The following is a 19760-nucleotide window of genomic DNA, read 5'->3' as shown; positions in this document are numbered from 1 at the left end:
ACTCGCGCAACATTGCTGCAGGTAGCCCCCACACGGTGATTAACTTCCTCGCGTGTCGAGAAAATATCAAACATGCTAGATCGGCTGCGTCTCGACTCGCGAGGGAAGATACGCAGCAAAAAACGACCCCACACAGTGAGAATTTGCCTGTCGCAACATGCACGCGTGTCACTTGCGTCACGCAAATTTTCACCGTGTGGTGCAGGCTTTAGAGAGTATTCCTCTAGTAGATGGCTAATGCGAGACAATTTACTGATGTTACGTGTTACAAAGTATGGATTGGTACGGTGGCCCATTAGGGACATCATGTTTTTTTTTAGATTCAAATACGATTTTTTTTTCTCGAATTTTCTCCACGGAATTAAGTATTTTCTCCGCGGAAATAACATTTATCTCCACGGAAATAACATTTATCTCCACGGAAATAAATACTTTTCTCCACGGAAATAAATACTTTTCTCCACGGAATTAAGTATTTTCTCCGCGGAAATAACATTTATCTCCACGGAAATAAATACTTTTCTCCACGGAATTAAGTATTTTCTCCGCGGAAATAACATTTATCTCCACGGAAATAACATTTATCTCCACGGAAATAAATACTTTTCTCCACGGAAATAAATACTTTTCTCCACGGAATTAAGTATTTTCTCCGCGGAAATAACATTTATCTCCACGGAAATAAATACTTTTCTCCACGGAATTAAGTATTTTCTCCGCGGAAATAACATTTATCTCCACGGAAATAACATTTATCTCCACGGAAATAAATACTTTTCTCCACGGAAATAAATACTTTTCTCCACGGAAATAAATACTTTTCTCCACGGAATTAAGTATTTTCTCCGCGGAAATAACATTTATCTCCACGGAAATAAATACTTTTCTCCACGGAATTAAGTATTTTCTCCGCGGAAATAACATTTATCTCCACGGAAATAAATACTTTTCTCCACGGAATTAAGTATTTTCTCCGCGGAAATAAATAATTGATTCCGCTGATATGATTGGTCCTGCATTTTAGAGGACGAGGTCAAGGTGAAACTATTAACCCTTAAACCCCAACCTTGCGGTAGGCTCGGGAACCAAGCTGTACAGGCGCTGCCCGCTGGAACACGAGGCCGCTTGTCAATCCCGTTTGACATTGTCAGATCTGACTATACGTGTATAGTGTTGGCATGAAGACTGTGGAAGATGTAAGTAACACGATGATTGTCAGATTTGATACGTTTTGAATCATAAAAATGCAGTTGGTAGCATCTTTGTAGAGTGGCCTAGTATCAGTGAAGAAAACGGTACGTGGAGACCCACTGCCGATGTTATGTATAGCTAGCTACTGCGCGCGATAGCTAGCTATACATAACATCGGCAGTGGGTCTCCACGTACCGTTTTCTTCACTGATACTAGGCCACTCTACAAAGATGCTACCAACTGCATTTTTATGATTCAAAACGTATCAAATCTGACAATCATCGTGTTACTTACATCTTCCACAGTCTTCATGCCAACACTATACACGTATAGTCAGATCTGACAATGTCAAACGGGATTGACAAGCGGCCTCGTGTTCCAGCGGGCAGCGCCTGTACAGCTTGGTTCCCGAGCCTACCGCAAGGTTGGGGTTTAAGGGTTAATAGTTTCACCTTGACCTCGTCCTCTAAAATGCAGGACCAATCATATCAGCGGAATCAATTATTTATTTCCGCGGAGAAAATACTTAATTCCGTGGAGAAAAGTATTTATTTCCGTGGAGAAAAGTATTTATTTCCGTGGAGATAAATGTTATTTCCGCGGAGAAAATACTTAATTCCGTGGAGAAAAGTATTTATTTCCGTGGAGATAAATGTTATTTCCGCGGAGAAAATACTTAATTCCGTGGAGAAAAGTATTTATTTCCGTGGAGAAAAGTATTTATTTCCGTGGAGAAAAGTATTTATTTCCGTGGAGATAAATGTTATTTCCGTGGAGATAAATGTTATTTCCGCGGAGAAAATACTTAATTCCGTGGAGAAAAGTATTTATTTCCGTGGAGATAAATGTTATTTCCGCGGAGAAAATACTTAATTCCGTGGAGAAAAGTATTTATTTCCGTGGAGAAAAGTATTTATTTCCGTGGAGATAAATGTTATTTCCGTGGAGATAAATGTTATTTCCGTGGAGATAAATGTTATTTCCGCGGAGAAAATACTTAATTCCGTGGAGAAAAGTATTTATTTCCGTGGAGATAAATGTTATTTCCGCGGAGAAAATACTTAATTCCGTGGAGAAAAGTATTTATTTCCGTGGAGAAAAGTATTTATTTCCGTGGAGATAAATGTTATTTCCGTGGAGATAAATGTTATTTCCGTGGAGATAAATGTTATTTCCGCGGAGAAAATACTTAATTCCGTGGAGAAAAGTATTTATTTCCGTGGAGAAAAGTATTTATTTCCGTGGAGATAAATGTTATTTCCGCGGAGAAAATACTTAATTCCGTGGAGAAAAGTATTTATTTCCGTGGAGAAAAGTATTTATTTCCGTGGAGAAAAGTATTTATTTCCGTGGAGATAAATGTTATTTCCGTGGAGATAAATGTTATTTCCGCGGAGAAAATACTTAATTCCGTGGAGAAAAGTATTTATTTCCGTGGAGATAAATGTTATTTCCGCGGAGAAAATACTTAATTCCGTGGAGAAAAGTATTTATTTCCGTGGAGAAAAGTATTTATTTCCGTGGAGATAAATGTTATTTCCGCGGAGAAAATACTTAATTCCGTGGAGAAAAGTATTTATTTCCGTGGAGAAAAGTATTTATTTCCGTGGAGATAAATGTTATTTCCGTGGAGATAAATGTTATTTCCGCGGAGAAAATACTTAATTCCGTGGAGAAAAGTATTTATTTCCGTGGAGATAAATGTTATTTCCGCGGAGAAAATACTTAATTCCGTGGAGAAAAGTATTTATTTCCGTGGAGAAAAGTATTTATTTCCGTGGAGATAAATGTTATTTCCGTGGAGATAAATGTTATTTCCGCGGAGAAAATACTTAATTCCGTGGAGAAAAGTATTTATTTCCGTGGAGATAAATGTTATTTCCGCGGAGAAAATACTTAATTCCGTGGAGAAAAGTATTTATTTCCGTGGAGAAAAGTATTTATTTCCGTGGAGATAAATGTTATTTCCGTGGAGATAAATGTTATTTCCGCGGAGAAAATACTTAATTCCGTGGAGAAAATTCGAGAAAAAAAAATCGTATTTGAATCTAAAAAAAAACATGATGTCCCTAATGGGCCACCGTAGATTGGTCTTATCTATTGGTATAACGGGTATTATGACTTAACATGGTTTAACTCATGAAGAAATTGCGCTCATCAAAGGGGGACTATAGGAGCTATTCAGTTGACTCAATGATATGCATGGTGAGGCAATGTACCCAAGGACTGTTCTCTTGTAAACATGAAGACTTGTGGCATTGTCTCAATTTCATGTTCGTTGGTACAAGCACTTATGTCGGTGTTTTCGTGTCATTTAATCTGCCCTCCCCAGCTCCTACCTGTAGTTTCCCTTTAATTGATAGCTATCAATGTATTGCTGCATATAATCATGCAATCTGGTTATATATCAACTTGAATGTCTACCATCTTAATAGATACAATATTGTGAAGAAAGAAATATATTAGATTCATCTCTGTCATGTACAAAATTCCTATCACGTTTAGGTTTTCCGAGAATTCGGTATTGAAATCGCTATGTATGTTTTAAAATCGATATCGTTCCCTCTGAACGTATTAATCATTTTCAATTCAACGGACACCACCATCCTGTCAAAATAGATTAATTCATCTAGCTAATTGATTCGTGGCCACCATTTTAATTTTAATCCCCGTAGTAAACTCATCACTTGTTGTGTTTGTAACGCGCTCTGCAGTCAGGGCGTGCGAAACTACATGCATGAATAACTGAGCGAATTTCAGTTTGGAGTGTCCTCACCCCGCCATGCATTTCCTCAAAAGTGCATTTTTGGATGTGAAAATGTACGACCTATTTCCTGTTCCTTCCAACATATTCCTAGCTGACAAAGGCCACTGTTGTGAGGGGAATATATGAGAAACCATCTGGACTGCCTCCGGGAGTCTAACCATACACCTAAAGTATTAGTCCCTTTACACTACCGGGTACATAGTATCAACGAAAACTTGATTTAGGAACAATGGGATATTCACATCGACAAGAAGAGAAGCTCCGAGACCCGGTTCGGGGGTTTTAAGAAAACGCTCTTACGCCAATGTATATTACCAGTCCTGAGTCACAAGAATATACAATGACTGAATACGAACGGTGTAGTCCTATAACAGCAACTTGAGCAATCCGTGTTTAAATTGATATCCTGGACCGAAAAAATAAAAAGATCTACTCACCGCCCATGAAATGGAGCCATCAATACTCCACAGTCCTAATATTTCGGCAACAATAATCCGCTTTTTCTCCAGCTTTGAAAATGCGATAGTTTTGTAAAACTTAGGCCGCGAACGGCACGAGTAGGAATGCTGTGGGTCGAGACAGAATTGGTAACTCTGTCGGCTCTCGTGAAGCGATGATCGGTGAACTATCATGGTAAGGCAACGGGCGTACTCGCTTGCTTGTATCTCGGTCAGCTCTAAAAGCGGGTGACGGTAATGTTTGTGAAAGCAAATTAGCTTGACGTGTGTCTGGCAACTGCTTTCTTCGCCATCCAACAGGGGTTGTTATACTCTAAAAAGTGTCTCTCTAGTAGAGTAAACTATTTCTGTCAAAGCTGTGTGTATGGTAACTGGTTTTAGGTCAGCTCTCAGTGACCGAAGGATTGACACCACTCGCCTATGTTACACTCTCGTAATATGTGTTACGGGAGAAACGAGTCCAATCGACCATCCTTTTTGTTGTTCAGGGTTGTCAATTCCACCCGACCTGGGAAGTGACCACTCAAAATAAGGTTATCTTCATTTTCGTTCTCGGTCTGTTCGTAAGGATCTGGTAATTCTTCCCCGAATTATCTCCCCAAGTGCAGGACTTATACACCTTTTCAGAAATGGGGCGCTCAATGTCCGAAATAGTGATGTCATAAGGGGAAACTAGGCCTTATGATGGAGGGACAAAGGAGATAGTCATGGTTGACCAACACACTTGAATGCCTTTAATGACGGACAAGGGGGAAAAAGTTAGTTCCAATGCAAGCCACCAATTTCGGGAAGCATTCCTTTCAGACCAAGATTTACCCGGTCATCGAGTTTCAACCACGGTTGAAACAAAATTTATAGATGGTTGTCGTTGCCATGCCTACGACAGCGAGAATGAGGTCAGAATCCCAGACGACAGATTTTCTGAAAATTTTATTAAGATTTTCTTTAATCACAACTCTTTACAAGACCAAAAACCATTCCCCTCAGAAAAAAGATCTGGTGTTATCCTTTAAGTTCGTATTCACATATTCTACATTTCTTCAAAATTACCCTACAGCCTTGTGTTTGCCAAATTCTGGTTATAACCATGCACTTCTTAAGAAAATGCTCCCAGGCCGGTGTAACGATTTTGGCAGTATTTCCCATATTTCTTTGTTTCAATACAATTAACAGCTTGAGAAACCATGATTTTATAAAAGGGGGCAACGAAGAAAATGTTGTCAATATGTCGTTCTCTACAAAAAATTAATGACAAATGCAATATAAATCGTGAATATTGATTTTATGTTTATTGAATATAAAATCTACAATTATACAATGCAACACGCAAATAAATATATTTGCTAACCATAAGTTACAAAGACATACAAAACTTGTATTTACCGATTTCTTACTGAACACTGGATGATAAGCAACGCCGCACGCAGTAAATCACAGCACGGGGATATGTGGCACACCGAAGGCATACAGAGGGGTTCAACGAAATGCATAAAAAAGCGACTTGGGTGAAGCTAGAGAGGATCGGGATTCAAACGACTCAAAATGCATGATAATTGCGCAATGGCATTAATTGTCTGTAAAGCTGCATTTTTATTTTCCGGACACACGATTGAATGCGAACGACACACCCCTTAGTAATTCAAATCACACTTCATGATCTAAACGTCGTAACTCCATAAGTCGTCCATAAGATATGTCTGTAACGCGAGTGACTCGTAACGGTCATATTTAGGGAAGAATTCTAAACCAGTCAGCAGCTCAACATCTTTTACTCTTGCCGCATGAAGAAATAGGTAGACATCTTGCGCCTGAAATTGGAACCAAAGGAATCTGGATCAAGTATTATGCAACAATTGAATCGATGAGCTTGAAGCTGTTTGTGATGCAGAATTAAGATAGGACCATTTTTTACGCCTTGGTTCCACTTTTGACTTTTAAAGACATCTTTTCTTCAGCTCGGAATCGTCACCCTGTAGGCGTAGGTGAGGAGGGTCACCTCCTGAAGTTCAGGTTTTTTCTCCCCTAATACAAGATATCCAGAGGCGAGTATATTGAAAACCACTAGTTATACGAGAATGGGGGTCAGGGGGTACAAACACCACCCCTCTTTGAATTTGACCGTGAAAATCTCCAATGCTGAAATGCACCAAATGTTGACCACTCCCTAAGGCAAGAGTACGACCCCTCTTAAAGTAATGGTGCGCCTATGGCATATTTCAACGGGATTTATTTGCCGAAGACTGCAATTTACAAGTCCAGCACTTACTTGACAGGTAGTTGGTTCACTTTTATGTGGTAGTAAGAATGCCATGACGTCATTTTTACGATAGGTTGACTCTGATTTATCTCTCGGCTTCGTGATGATCGTGTAATAATGGGTTGGTACAGGAACGGCGCCGTCGTTCATGAACCTGAACAGAAAGATTAGAGAAGACTTTCAAGTGATGATATAACATTATAAGGCAATGTACCTCCAATTGTATTCAAGCATCTGGGCCCGATTATGCATGCGCCACAAAATTTGAAAAATTGTTTTGAATGTTCATGATCACTTTACCTTTTTATTTTTGTAAGGTCATCATAGTGTCCATCATAGTCGTAGTCATACGCAGGTCCGCTGATGACGGAGAGTGAACCATGTTTGGACTGCCACTTGCCAAGCATGTTCAAGAGATCTTGCCAGATACCTTGAAGTGTAAGAGAAAGGCGTGTTTTGCATTCGGCATTATACCTGACTCGAGAAGAACTATGGTCAACCTATTAAAGGAGAACTATAAGTAGGTGCTAGGGGGATCTAGTTGGTTGCAATCATGTGACAATAATGCACAGTTAGGGCCTGATAATTTACCCCAGCAATAATTGTGCTCCTCATACAGGCGTGAATAGTTTTGATATACGGAGAGAGAGAGCCCTATCAAAACTTTGTGTAATAATTTGACCTACTTGGATCTGGCTATAGTCTTCTTTTTATAATTACACTTTCTATTGTAATCAAAGAAGATGATGCAGTAATATGGAAACATAACTTTCCTCAAAAGACTTTCTCTCTTTTTTCAAGTCATTCTATACCCTTTGTGCAAAGTATATCTTACAAAGACCACTAACAAAACTAAAAGTTGGAAACATCCACTTGAGAATGCGTTTTGAACAAAACGATTCCTACCAGATCGGAAGCCCTCGTACATCGGGACAGCGTTTGATAAAATGTGGGAGTCTAGTTTTCTTGTTTCATTTGTTGAAAACTCTGAAAATACATAAGTATGAAATCACCTTACAATAATCAAAATCAAATCAAAAGCATGGTTCAAATAACTTGGCGTTCTTGAAAATGATGAATAAAAGAGAGCTCGTGGTAATCCCTAAAAAGACAATTGGCAGGAAAATATCTGCCCACTCCTGAATAGATGAGCAAAATCATCTCTCACGGCATCAAGATATGTGGAGATGACCATGTAGCATCTTAATTACCTGGTGGATGAAGGAAGCCAGATGTGATATTTTGAGCGCTCGATGCCGCCTTGAAATCAGAACAATTAGCTTCTGCGCCGACAGGTAGCCTGACGTCTGGACGCAGACAGGGCTCAGACGTCATGTTTTTAGCCTCTGTTGACTGAATAAGAAGAGGAGAGGTCACAATATATATGGAGAGCTGTTTATTTGCAACTTACAGTAAAAGTTGATAGCTGTCTAATTATTTATTGATATGAGGAAAACTTCATGGTCTGCACTCCGGCACGACTTGTTAACGATGCATGTTATGTACGTCAACATGTGCATGTACATTCCAGTTGTGAACCCTACGCTAGTTGTGTGTACGATGCCTGTACACTACGCATACAAAGAACTTGGGGATGTCAATTGTGATTGGTGCGATGTACTAGATGGTTCTGTTTTTATATGTAGCCCATGCTAATCAACATATCAGAAGGCCCCGTTTTGGTTACCTTCGCAAGCTGGTATGCCGACCAGATTGGAGAATGGAAGACCTCAGAGTATCCGTGGACATAATCCTGCTGGACCAGGGTGCAGACAGTCCCCAGGCCCTGGAGAAGGGGCTCACCGGACGGAATGTGCAATGCAATGATATCGTTAGCCTCCGCTGTGTTAATGTTAAGCTGTTCGTCGATGGTTTTGACTGTCACACCCTATGGAAGACATTAGAGTATATAGTTAGGAAATGTTTACTTACCACAAAATGAAATTTTAGGCATGGTGGCCATTGACAGGGCATTTTCTGTGAACAGGCTACCTTAATTCTGTGCCCTCGTTGTCCCTTTAGAGTTCTTGGTTTGTTATGTCATCGCCTGGATTTGTAGTTTAACTAAGTTGAGTCGAAATTCCAAAATTATTCCCAAATAGTCTCCGTAACCTACTAATGGCCCCAAAATGGGAAAAATAAGCTTTTTTAAGGAAAATGCTCAAAATTTTAGTGCTTACCGGTGGTAATGCACAATTCGTACACGATGTTTGTGCGGCAGCCCTTTTGCTGTACTCGGTCGGATCACTTGGAAAGCTGCAGTTTTCGTAAGCGTGCCCTTGGTCTCGTTGTGGAAGGGTCGAGGGATTTGTTAACATGTGGTGAAGACTGCCCATCGTGCCGTTGTTTGGAACACCGGTTATGTTGACCAACTCTAATGAAAAGAACAACAGATTGTCACTATTTAAATGTTGCTAACATCTGTAAAAATTGACAGGCCCACACATACACACAACTGCAACAAAATTTATTTGAAAAGTACTTCCTAAGTCGGCGACATTTCCATCATTCGTTCATGGAGGGGTAAATCGGTCGGGCTGAATGGCTGAAGATTACGACTGAGGGAAGCTTGAATCTCAGGATGTTATTTTATTTGATTAACTACGAATGCGACAAGCACTATTGCTACGCATGAACTATACCGAATAAAATAATTTTGTGTTTGATGGAAACCCCGATGATTTTCCTACCTGTTAGTAAGTTATAGAGTTCAATATTCAGGAACGGTTCCACTGTGTAGTTTATTTTGAAGCTTGGTCCATGCGCAACGAAAAGTGCCTGCAAGTTTTGATAGAAAAGGCGATCTTAGCTAACTCGATGAATAATGCAACGTCCATTTATTTATTTATCTATTTATTCATTTATTTATTTATTTATTTACACAAAGCAAGGCCTACATTTGAAATTTGTAATTGAAATTGAAATTTCCAGTTGCGTAAATATGTACTAAATTTCAGCATTGTCGTTGACTAGTTTTACACCCTTTGCCTACCTCCATACTTTTGTAATCATCATCATAGCCATGGTTCCCTTTTGAACTACACGCATCTTTAGGTTTCGTTCTGCAATGCAAATGTTAACAAGAGACTGAGGTACATGTATCAAACCTCTTCAAGATTTTTCGTTTTTACCGAAACATCCCATATACTGCTTACGTGTACTGTACTGACTGAAACTTGGTCCGGGCGCAAAAAACGTAACCCTAACCCTTATCCGATTTTTTGGGGTTATTATTATTTTAGACGTTTACTTTTCTTCTCTAATATGCATTTGTTGTTGTCACCTCCCCCTACCTTCCTACGAGCCAACCATCATCCACATTCATGACGATGTCCTCAATACGATCGTTGTGCGCGTAATGAAAGCGTTTTGGTAAGTCCCACTTGAACTGGGTTTGTAAGTGATCGTTGGCGCATCTAAGTGAGTTCACGAGTTCATCTTGATTCCCTGAGAGAAAATTTTTTCGATGATGAAGACATTTGCAACCGTCCAATCAATTTCTACCATGTAAGTTATGGTTCTAATTGACTTATGTTATCTGTACATACACCATGTCTAAGCGTTCTTTAAATGGGAAGAATAGATAGAATTTTGTGGGCGAATTGGAGGTCGCCATCTGACAAATATGCAAAGTTTAAGAACTGGGTCTGGTTCGACTAAGCGATAAAAACATCCGCTTTAACAAAGTGACTAGCGCTGATGTACTCCGAGGTAGTAGCGACACCTATCAGCTACTTTATGTAACTTAATCTGCCCACACAGCTTCTGCATATAGTCTCCATTACTTACTATGAGGTTCGGGAAAAGGGCTAACGGTTGTAGATTCAATAAAATACTCCGTGTTTATCCGTCCGAATGTTCCACTGTAGACGTACATGTTGGTAAGGTTCACGTAGTCTTTCACAAGTACTACTCGATCACATGAGGTTTCCGCCATGCCTATAAGTAGCGAAAAAATGTTTTACTATACTCATTCGGAATTTAATCCAGTTGATATTTCCCTTAGAAAGTTTCATCTGCAGCAGAGGTATATAATCACTCAGCCAAATTATTGCTGTGTCACAAAATGTCATTTCGTTCTCTACCCATAGGACTATGATGTACATGGTTATTCATGTTTAAGTGTAGTATAGCCATTTAAACGTCAATTTCATTCTGTACGCTCGGACTACACTCCTGACCCAATGGATCGGCCTCGTCCCCTAACCAGAGAAAGGCTAATTAAGGATGACAAAGGGAGTCTGACGTGGACATGTCCACTGTCCTTCAAATGAGACGGCGAAGCGTACACTTTAATAGTGTATGTGCTTCGACTTTCTAAGTAATTTTAGCCAGAAATGGGCTTCGTTTCAAAGATTTCCCTTAATTGGCAGGTCTCGTGATCGTTACGAACGACGAAGTACGAACGTCTGTGATGTCATCAAGACATGTGCCAAGCCATTTCCGCGACATTCGTAAATCATAGGAGGAATACAGGAACGTTTCAAAACAAAATAAAAAGATAACATTTTCATATTTCGTACGTCGTCGTTCGTAGCTCGTCGTATAGCTTGCGGAACCTCCCTAGTACCTAATCACAGAAGGCTGTCTTCATTTTGGCTTACCATGATCAGCCACAACGATGACATTGACACAGTTATGAATCTCCCTGTCCACCAATCCATTCATCATCATCCCAATTATGCTGTCAACGTACTCAATTTGCTTCTTAACCTGTAAGATTATTGAGAAACGATTTCGTATCATTTTTATGTTTAAATGATGTACATGAAGAAGTCAAAATCGCCAGGTGGGTGACAGAAATATTGGTTGCTATTGCTGTTCTTTGTACATGTACCTCGGACACGGCATAAAAATTGATGGACATACATATTCGCGAGTCAAGGCAATTTGAAAAGAACATGGCTCACCTCCGGGCTGTCTGGGCCATATCTGTGTCCTGCACTATCAGGTTCGTTGAAGTACATTGTGATAAAGTTAGGACGCTTGTCTTCAGGCATATCGATCCATTTCAGGACTTCATCGACTTCTTCTTCGAATGGGATTCCACTGAAAGATGATACTGATATGAAGTACGGTTCCTCGTAAGTTACATTGTAGCTCAATGATTATAACGAGGTGCCGCATAGCCCAGTGTCTAACAATGCTGGCTTTCCAGGGTTCGATCCTGCCCGGATGAGGACTTGTTTTCTTTTGGTGTACCCGCGGGATTCTGGGAACTAAAATTCCTCTTTTTCACAAAAAAGGTATGAATATGATCGGGAGTCTGTCGGATGCGAATATAAGCGGCGGTCCCTACCTGAGTGTCTATATGAGCCAGTAATGTCCTAGTCGATGTTCAACTCTCAACTCAATATTGTTAACCAATTTGACACTCGAGCTCCCGCCCATAGTGTCCCTTTAACATAATCAAGGTGACAAATTCGTCTCGATGAGTCAAAGAAACGTACTAACAATCAATCAGGCACTAAAAAGTGTTGAACGTAAAAGTTTTGTGTGCTTACGATGTGAAGTTTTTATAGTACTTCGGGTACATCCCTGAAAATAGGTAAAAGCAAGTTAACATCTAAGAGATTCTTGTTGAGACTCCTTCGCTGGCAACCGCGACTGTCGTGGTGGGACAAGGCCTTGTGCCACAGTGCGAACTGCGAACTGCGACCCCGGTCGTTATGGAGAAATGACTGGACTACATCGTTGATGTAGTGTTCACTGCTAACTTTAAAATGATGGCATATCTTGACCCTCAATGCATTGACATTGCTAAGCTTTACAGACAACGCGAGGTTACGGAGGCAATACCGCTGGAAGTTCAGTACATTGTATTTGAAAACCTCGAGAAGGTACACATTCGTGTTTACTGAAAAACCTCAAAGGTATTTTCAAAAGCTATAAAACCTTTATTTTGAAGAGTGTATGTGAAAGTTGAGGGAAATTGCAAATGGCATGAAGCTCATACATAGTAAATTCACCTTTCTTAGTTGCCGAAAAAACTACATAATCACGTGGACTTACCTTCAACGGGGACATCAGAGCCTACCCAAAAATACGAGGCAGACGTTTTATTATGCTTTGTGACTGTGTTCCAAATCTGAAAGGGATGAATTTTCAATCGATGTTATCGTCATTAAACTAGCATAGTGCCCGTTTGTCGGAAGTGTTGGAATGGTGCGATTACAATTTTGGCAATGTTAACTGGTGGGCGGGGTCGATCCAAAAAGTGAGGAGGGTCAGTGTCAAGATTGTTTATCCGGAATTGGTGGCAGTTATTCAAAATCAAAAGTATATGATCTTTTTTGTGCGAGCCAGTAGTTATTACGTTATCTTACGGGCTCGCCTTGGTACCACTCTGGGTTGAACTTCTCCGAGGTGGACAGCCTGAACACTTTTCCCAACTTCTTATCAAACATGATATTGCCAGTGATGCCATTCCACGCCGGGAATAAACCCTGTAAAAGAAAACAAGGGCGCAAAAAGTCAAACATGCATACTTAACAAAAGTTGAATTTGTACTGGGGACACAATCATTACAGAAGTTGTCATTTCGACCCCCTCCCCGTCGTCACCTTGAGGCTGAATACAGTCGTTCAGCGAAATCTTAAAGAACTGAATTGATGAACGTTTGCATTTGATATAAAAACACACATCATCCTGTTCAGTGCACTTTGTGCGAGTGATATTTGGGGCCGTGCACGAACGACGTCAACGCACTTCAACGCCGACTTTCGGACCTCCTCCAACTATTGTAAAATGTAAGCTCTGGCCACTCGAATCTGAATGCACATGTAGTTGTAAATGTTTCTCATTCCATATTTTTCTTCTCGCTGATTTTTTTCAGAAACCTCATCACTTACCGTCGCTATAGAATAGTGGTTGGGAAATGTCTTGCTTGGGTAGACCGGTCTCATATACGGAGCAGACACGCCGCACTTCTGAAACCTCTTGAAGGTGGGTGTGACGTTCTTCAGGAGGTAACTCGCGAGAAATCCATCGCACGAGATTAGGAGGGTGATTGGGGTCTTTGCATAACTGAAGGAAATCATGAAATTTGCAAGTGGTCAGACTCAGGTGGGTCATACTGAGACAACTCGAGCGTGGCACATGTAGGTGGCCAGAAAGACATCACACCTGTTCGCCAGCAAGCGCCGCCAAATGTAGCATCACGCTAAAGCTGACCTAAAATAAATAATAAATTTTTGCTAGTTTGGCAAGTTAGTTTTGGATATGGCTTGTGAGTTTCAGGTTAGGCCAACGGTTGCTTTTTGACCGAATGGTAATCCGTTCTAGTGCACCGTTTGTAGTTTAGTGATTTTACAACATTTAGGATAAGTCATGGTCTAGTTAGAAGCCATTTTCGTATAAAAAAAAAGACTCAACTGCATGGGCCCTAAAGCTATCCAAGTGACAACTTTAAGGCTTTCCGAGTGACGACTTACTTACCTTCCTGGGCATGACTGGATGTCATCGGTTGTAGCACATGGCGTGTGGACCCACTCGCCAATTCCTGACCACATATTTATCGAATAATAGATGCCAATTCCGAGGGCAAAGCAAATGAAGGCCTGAAGCAGAAAGATGAATACCTCAACAACAGTAAGTCACCCCTCCCCCCCCCCCCCCCCCCCCGCTAAACGATTGGTCATATTTCTATTCGATAATCAGAATCAGGGAGTCATATATACTGGTTATAAACAACATGTAGTAAGGTGAACTTAAATTGTTTTGGAACCAGCGATGTGGAACATATATCATGATCATGAGGCGCAGATACAATAGAAGATGCTTCAGATGGTGAAATTATATTGCGGGTTTGTGAAATGACAAAATCGATCCAATGTTCAGATGTTAGGCCATGATGTGTTGGCCCTAAATAGGGAAAGAAAAGTGACAAACTTACAAGTAGGCCCAAACCGATGAGCACTTTCATCCATGGTTTTAAACAGGGCTGCAATAAAACATGGATCGATCATTATTATAACATTTTAAGATACCGGTGCATCCTGACGGTGTACAAACGACCTTGCTTTACAAGTGATGCTATAGGGAGTTTTTGCAAAGCGCCTCGAACGTCCACGTGAACACCTATCTCATTGTTCGACCTCCTGATAACAAAGTCGAACAATGGGATAAGCGTTCACGTGAACGTTTCGGGCGCTTCGCGAAAACTTCCTATAGGCCTAGTACACTTTCGCGAAAGAGAATTGTCGAGAATACAATAGCCTTACGCAATAGACATACGAAAGCTATATCTCGACAGATGGTATGTGCTATACGCGATCTTGCGGTATTGGTATAAAGGACAACCCGCCCACCACCACTGATCCTATAGCCCAGAGATATTGACCCTAAAGGGGCTAGGATATATAGTCTGTCAGAATACTTAAGGGCAAAAACAGTTATTGCCAAAAAATTCACCCTGGCTTCTAGGACTGTCTCTTAGACCCTTGTTCGGGTGGGAGGAGGGTGTGATGTTGCAGGCACATGTGCAATACAGAGAGCCGAGGGTTGAAATATATGCAGAAAACGATATGAATATAGGGCGAGACTATGACAATTCGCCAAATTTAAAGCCTAGTTCGTTCATATCTACATACCTTTTTATCTTTAATAACCAATTCAATGGTGGACTGAAAAACAAAAGTTGAGAAACTGAGAAACCGCGTCAGAGAAATAAAGGGGATGTGAATAGTTTCCGAGGTTCAAATCAGAAGCTTCGGTATTCAGTAGGTCCAAAGTTATATTGGAGAATTTTAGTTTTTGCAAAATTGGATAAAATTTGAAAGATCCTTCATATCCATGCGTTTCAGTATATGTATAATGTATAGCCTGTGTAGAGTATTTCCATATGACAGTGGTAAGACGACGCCGGAATCTGCAACAGCAAACATGTTCACATACGTAAGATACTCCTGAATAAGGGTCTTTCGTTTTCCAATTCATGCATGTAGTGCCTTTATTATGTCAATTAAGACACAATCCACTCTGAATCACATTCTGTACCGGCCCTAAAAGTTCCTTGAACTCGTCCTTGCGCTGGTTCGGACCATCCCCCGGAGTGGTACACCTCAAACGCCTTTCAGCGTGTAGTTCAGTTCGTCCAGTTCGGATTCAGGGGGACCACGTTTATCACTCTAACGTTCATCGCGTCACTGAGAGACTCGTCTTACCCAAGGAATGCGATGATTTTACATAGCTGTGTCAGTGAAGTACCGTTTACAAACCAAACAAAAGACTATCACCACTGAGGCAACCACAGGCACAGACAATACCCTGTGCTTTATGATTTATGATTAAGAATCAATAAAGGACATCAATAAATAGGCCTAATAATAGTGTAGCAGGCCTATGGAGAACGGACAACAATTGAGAGACCATGACTTTTTAATCAATAGAGTAGAGGAAATGGGGAAACACAGGGAAAACGTGACCGTCAATATATCTTTCAGAGTTCCCAGATAATGAGGGGAAACACTCATGAACTGAAACATTCATGACCGTTAATACGTAAACCCAAAAAAAGAACGCAATACCCACCGTTTTGATCGGCACTGTCTCAAACTCCGACATGTCCAACTTTCTTGGTAACCTTGAACGCGGGACAGCGACTTGGCATTCCAGTACGCAGTCCAGTACAGACAACTTGGTGCATGTATTTATAGTGTTCAGCAAAAATGTGGTTTTTAATTTTTCGGTTCCAGATAAGATTACAAATCCAGGCTATTTAGTATACAACATTGGGTGGGCTGATATATCATAACGTATAATATGAATTCCCGAATTAAAGATTATCACGCGGCCAATGTCAACACTGATGACAGTACCTTTTTAAGCAGGACTTGTTTAGTTTGTGTTTGTCACAAAAATCAGTAAGATAGCCAAAACTTCACACTACTTCATCATTACTACTACATCATTCTCTAATTAGTGATGAATGTATCAACCATGCAGTGAATGCCTTTGGGGACACTCGTGAGAGCAAAAACTGGTACACCAGGTTATAACCGATATTTGCTAGCTCGAATAGCGTGCCAGACAACGCCGAATTTTAAGTACATGTACTGTCATGACTGTACCAGTACATGCATAAAATATGATCGATGTGTGGTATAACCATCGACTGCATGTATCAAAATACGGGCTGGATGAACATGCGGATGTATGTGTGTGTAGTCTTCCAGCTTACATGCAAATTTACAGCTTAAATGCACATGTCCATGTATACTTGACGTGCCTGGTACAATTAAATGCAAGTGATAAAATATACTTATATGAATATTATCCAAATTTATTATATAGCCCACTTTTCAACAATTGAAGGGAGTCAACCTGGATAGGCAGCAGCCAGGTATGCAAGATAAAGTTGCACGAAATCGCTAATAGGGGTCTCTTTTATCCGACAGTATGTTCACGCTCAGACCAGATATATATTTATCACTAAACAAAACACGACCCAGTCCCCCGACTCTGCATATTAGTCACATGAATACAACAATTTATCCTGCGTCCTCACATAGTCCCCCCTGTTTGACATGCATAGTCATGCTACAAGAATAGATTCGTAATATATACAGTGGGTGATATGAATAAAGTCTAGCAATTGCTTATACTTCAGTTTTGTACAGAAAGGCCCAGTGTAAATAAATGTACAGGAAGTTTTAGTAAAAGCATTTGCTAGTCTTTATTCATATCACCCAGTATCTATGCTTGGTGCTAGTAATATCAAGTATGGATTCGATTCTATCTAATCTTGGTAATCTATGTCAAAAGCGCAGTTACGAGCAATTTCTAAGTTTTGAAAAGTGCGCAATCGTATTCCCTCTACATACGAACGAGCATAAAGCTCCCAGCCCCCACCTCACCCCACCCCACCCCACCCCACCGCCGGCAGGCCCACACCCTATACTCCTTACCTCGTGTATTTCAGCGCTACACTCCTCCAATGGATACATACATCTTTCTGCCGGACAAAACTCATCGATTTTCGGAAGGTTTTGTTGAGTAAATCCATTCGCCATCGCAGAATTTGTCACAAAAAAATATTTATCAGTTCCAGGCCTCAGCCAAAATACATTAAATAGGGCTTACGCTTCACTGAGGTATACGTGCGCTTGTGAATCTCTTGAGGGCATGCAGAAAGACAAATTGTGAAAGAAATTATATGTTTTGGGAGAAATTCGATCTCAATTTCAAGTTTGTTTGATGTAGGCGAGGAAGGCAAACAAGTCTTGCCTGTTTTGTGAATACGCGAGATTGCTGTTCCGCGATACCGACGATATGCTGGCGTTTTGCGTCGTATTATCCATCCTTATAAAAGGAGGAGACTATCGGACTGATGTTCATCGCCGGCGAGTCGGTATGATGAGGGGAGCCAAACAGAGCATCCAGCCGACACCACACCTCTGCCGTCCGGATTTTTCTATCCCCACTACAGTGAACATGCTGCGACCCTGCTTTTGGTTTTTCATTCAGGATGCAACTTGCGATTTGTCGTGCGACTTCCGACCGCCGTGCCACCGATTAATTGCGCGAGGAATCGTTCGGTGGAAAGAGGTGTGACGCTGACTATGGTGATTTATCGAAAGAAAAGTGTGCGAAAGTCTAATCACATCTATTTTAAGTGTGGGTCTATTATACAGTCAAAATCACAACTGACCTCCGTCCTGCTTCACCAAGTTGCGCGCCAATGACGTGCTTATCTCTCTATGTACGCGCGACCGACGCGCTGGGTAGCGCGTCAATGATGTGATTTAGGGATGACAATTGTGATTTGGGCTGTAAGTATTTTTACATGATCAACGACTCGAGTCACCCGTTCTTTAAAGAAGGGAGAAGGGGTTACTGATACAAATACAGGCCATCAGTGGGTTCCATCATTCACTATATAATATGCCCATGGCCAAGAACACATTAACGTGTTTTTGCCATTGGTAAGGAGAGTCAGTTGATTGCTATGAAAGGTTGATGAATTGGCAAAGTATATTGTTTCCTGCGAGGAAAGCTATTGTGATAGAGTTTCAAGTCTCATCAATGCATCAGCACGTGTTGCACTTTGTAGAAAGGGGCGATGACGGTTCGTTTAGCTCTCTCGATCACAGATGGCTCTGGCATCAGACGACGATGCGAGAACAAACATACATGCAAGAGCATGGCGACTTCTCAGGTTCAACATTAGCTCAAGGGTGATCCGTCACCACAGACTCCCGTAATAATCCCGAATATTTGCATACAGTTAAGAGATACAGCAGTTTATCCACATGTAAATGTTCGTCAATCCGCCAATAGCATTCCGCGATAATGACGTCACTGCAGCTACTACCCTCTATTTCCCCATCGCTGAATTACAGGCAATGTCGGACAAACATGCGGTTTCGTAATGGATTCAGGCTTTCTAACTAGGGCAGTTAGATTCAATCTGGCACATATCCGAGTGTTGGAAATACTACATAGCTGTTCTGAATATTTCTCTCTCTGACTCTATGGTATCATTCATGCTAAAAACAATGCAGGGTCAAAGATAATTGACTTTGAAATAAGCTCAAATGCGTAGAAATAAGTGTCGATGTCCGACTGTCACGTGACTAAAACGTCATCAATATCTTATTCAAATGACCTTGTGAGCTATAAATAGTAACTTCGCGGAATGCTATTCACCAGTTTAATCGAACGTCGTGTCACGAGGCAAGTCAACTGATATACTTTGGTTACTTTGACCTCAACGTTAGAGTCGGAGTCGTGGGCCTACGGGTGCGCATCCTGAACTTCATTGCGACATTCGGAACGTGTGCAAGGAGAGGAGCATACGACTGACTCTAGTATTCGAGAATGTATGGCGCGTTTTACCTCTTTAGGTGTAGGAAGGAGGAAGTATCTTATCAGAATTTTTACCAGTAGCCAGGGACCGGGCACCCGTTTATTTAGTGCTCGCCGATAACACCAAGACCACTTTCGAAGCTTACCAGTATCCTAACCTGAATGAAAAGAATGTTCTTACCCCAGTCACTGGAGAGGACATAGTTCCATACTCTGGTGAGGACGAGATCATAGTATTTCGGGTGTGATCAACTAACGTCAAAGATATGTTTGACAAGT

The 19760-nt window shown here is 40.9% G+C and overlaps 1 protein-coding gene across 4 annotated transcripts; it reads right to left on the bottom strand.

The window, feature by feature from the left end:
• Window positions 1-5680: 5680 nt before the first annotated feature.
• Window positions 5681-19753, bottom strand: LOC135486551 (ectonucleotide pyrophosphatase/phosphodiesterase family member 3-like). Of its 4 annotated transcripts, none has more exons than XM_064769420.1 (21): window positions 19663-19753; window positions 15266-15298; window positions 14569-14616; window positions 14112-14233; window positions 13526-13700; window positions 13001-13120; window positions 12687-12762; window positions 12179-12212; window positions 11585-11723; window positions 11279-11387; window positions 10464-10613; window positions 9968-10121; window positions 9667-9736; window positions 9365-9452; window positions 8855-9048; window positions 8362-8562; window positions 7886-8027; window positions 7581-7661; window positions 6975-7104; window positions 6684-6828; window positions 5681-6225 (listed from the first exon to the last, which is right to left on the bottom strand). In XM_064769420.1, the coding sequence occupies exons 1-21, from the start codon at window positions 19711-19713 to the stop codon at window positions 6076-6078; spliced, it is 2412 nt and encodes an 803-aa protein (XP_064625490.1). In that variant the 5' UTR covers window positions 19714-19753; the 3' UTR covers window positions 5681-6075. The 4 variants fall into 4 exon arrangements, with proteins under 4 accessions (XP_064625490.1, XP_064625488.1, XP_064625492.1 ...); XM_064769418.1 differs by lacking the exon at window positions 19663-19753 and adding an exon at window positions 17582-17839; XM_064769422.1 differs by lacking the exon at window positions 19663-19753 and adding an exon at window positions 16206-16310.
• Between the last annotated feature and the right edge of the window lie 7 nt (window positions 19754-19760).

The sequence above is a fragment of the Lineus longissimus genome, chromosome 4, assembly GCF_910592395.1.
Source record: "Lineus longissimus chromosome 4, tnLinLong1.2, whole genome shotgun sequence".
Taxonomy (NCBI): Eukaryota; Metazoa; Nemertea; class Pilidiophora; order Heteronemertea; family Lineidae; genus Lineus; species Lineus longissimus.
Note: the sequence above shows the minus strand (reverse complement) of the source record. Positions and strands in the feature narration are given on the sequence as shown.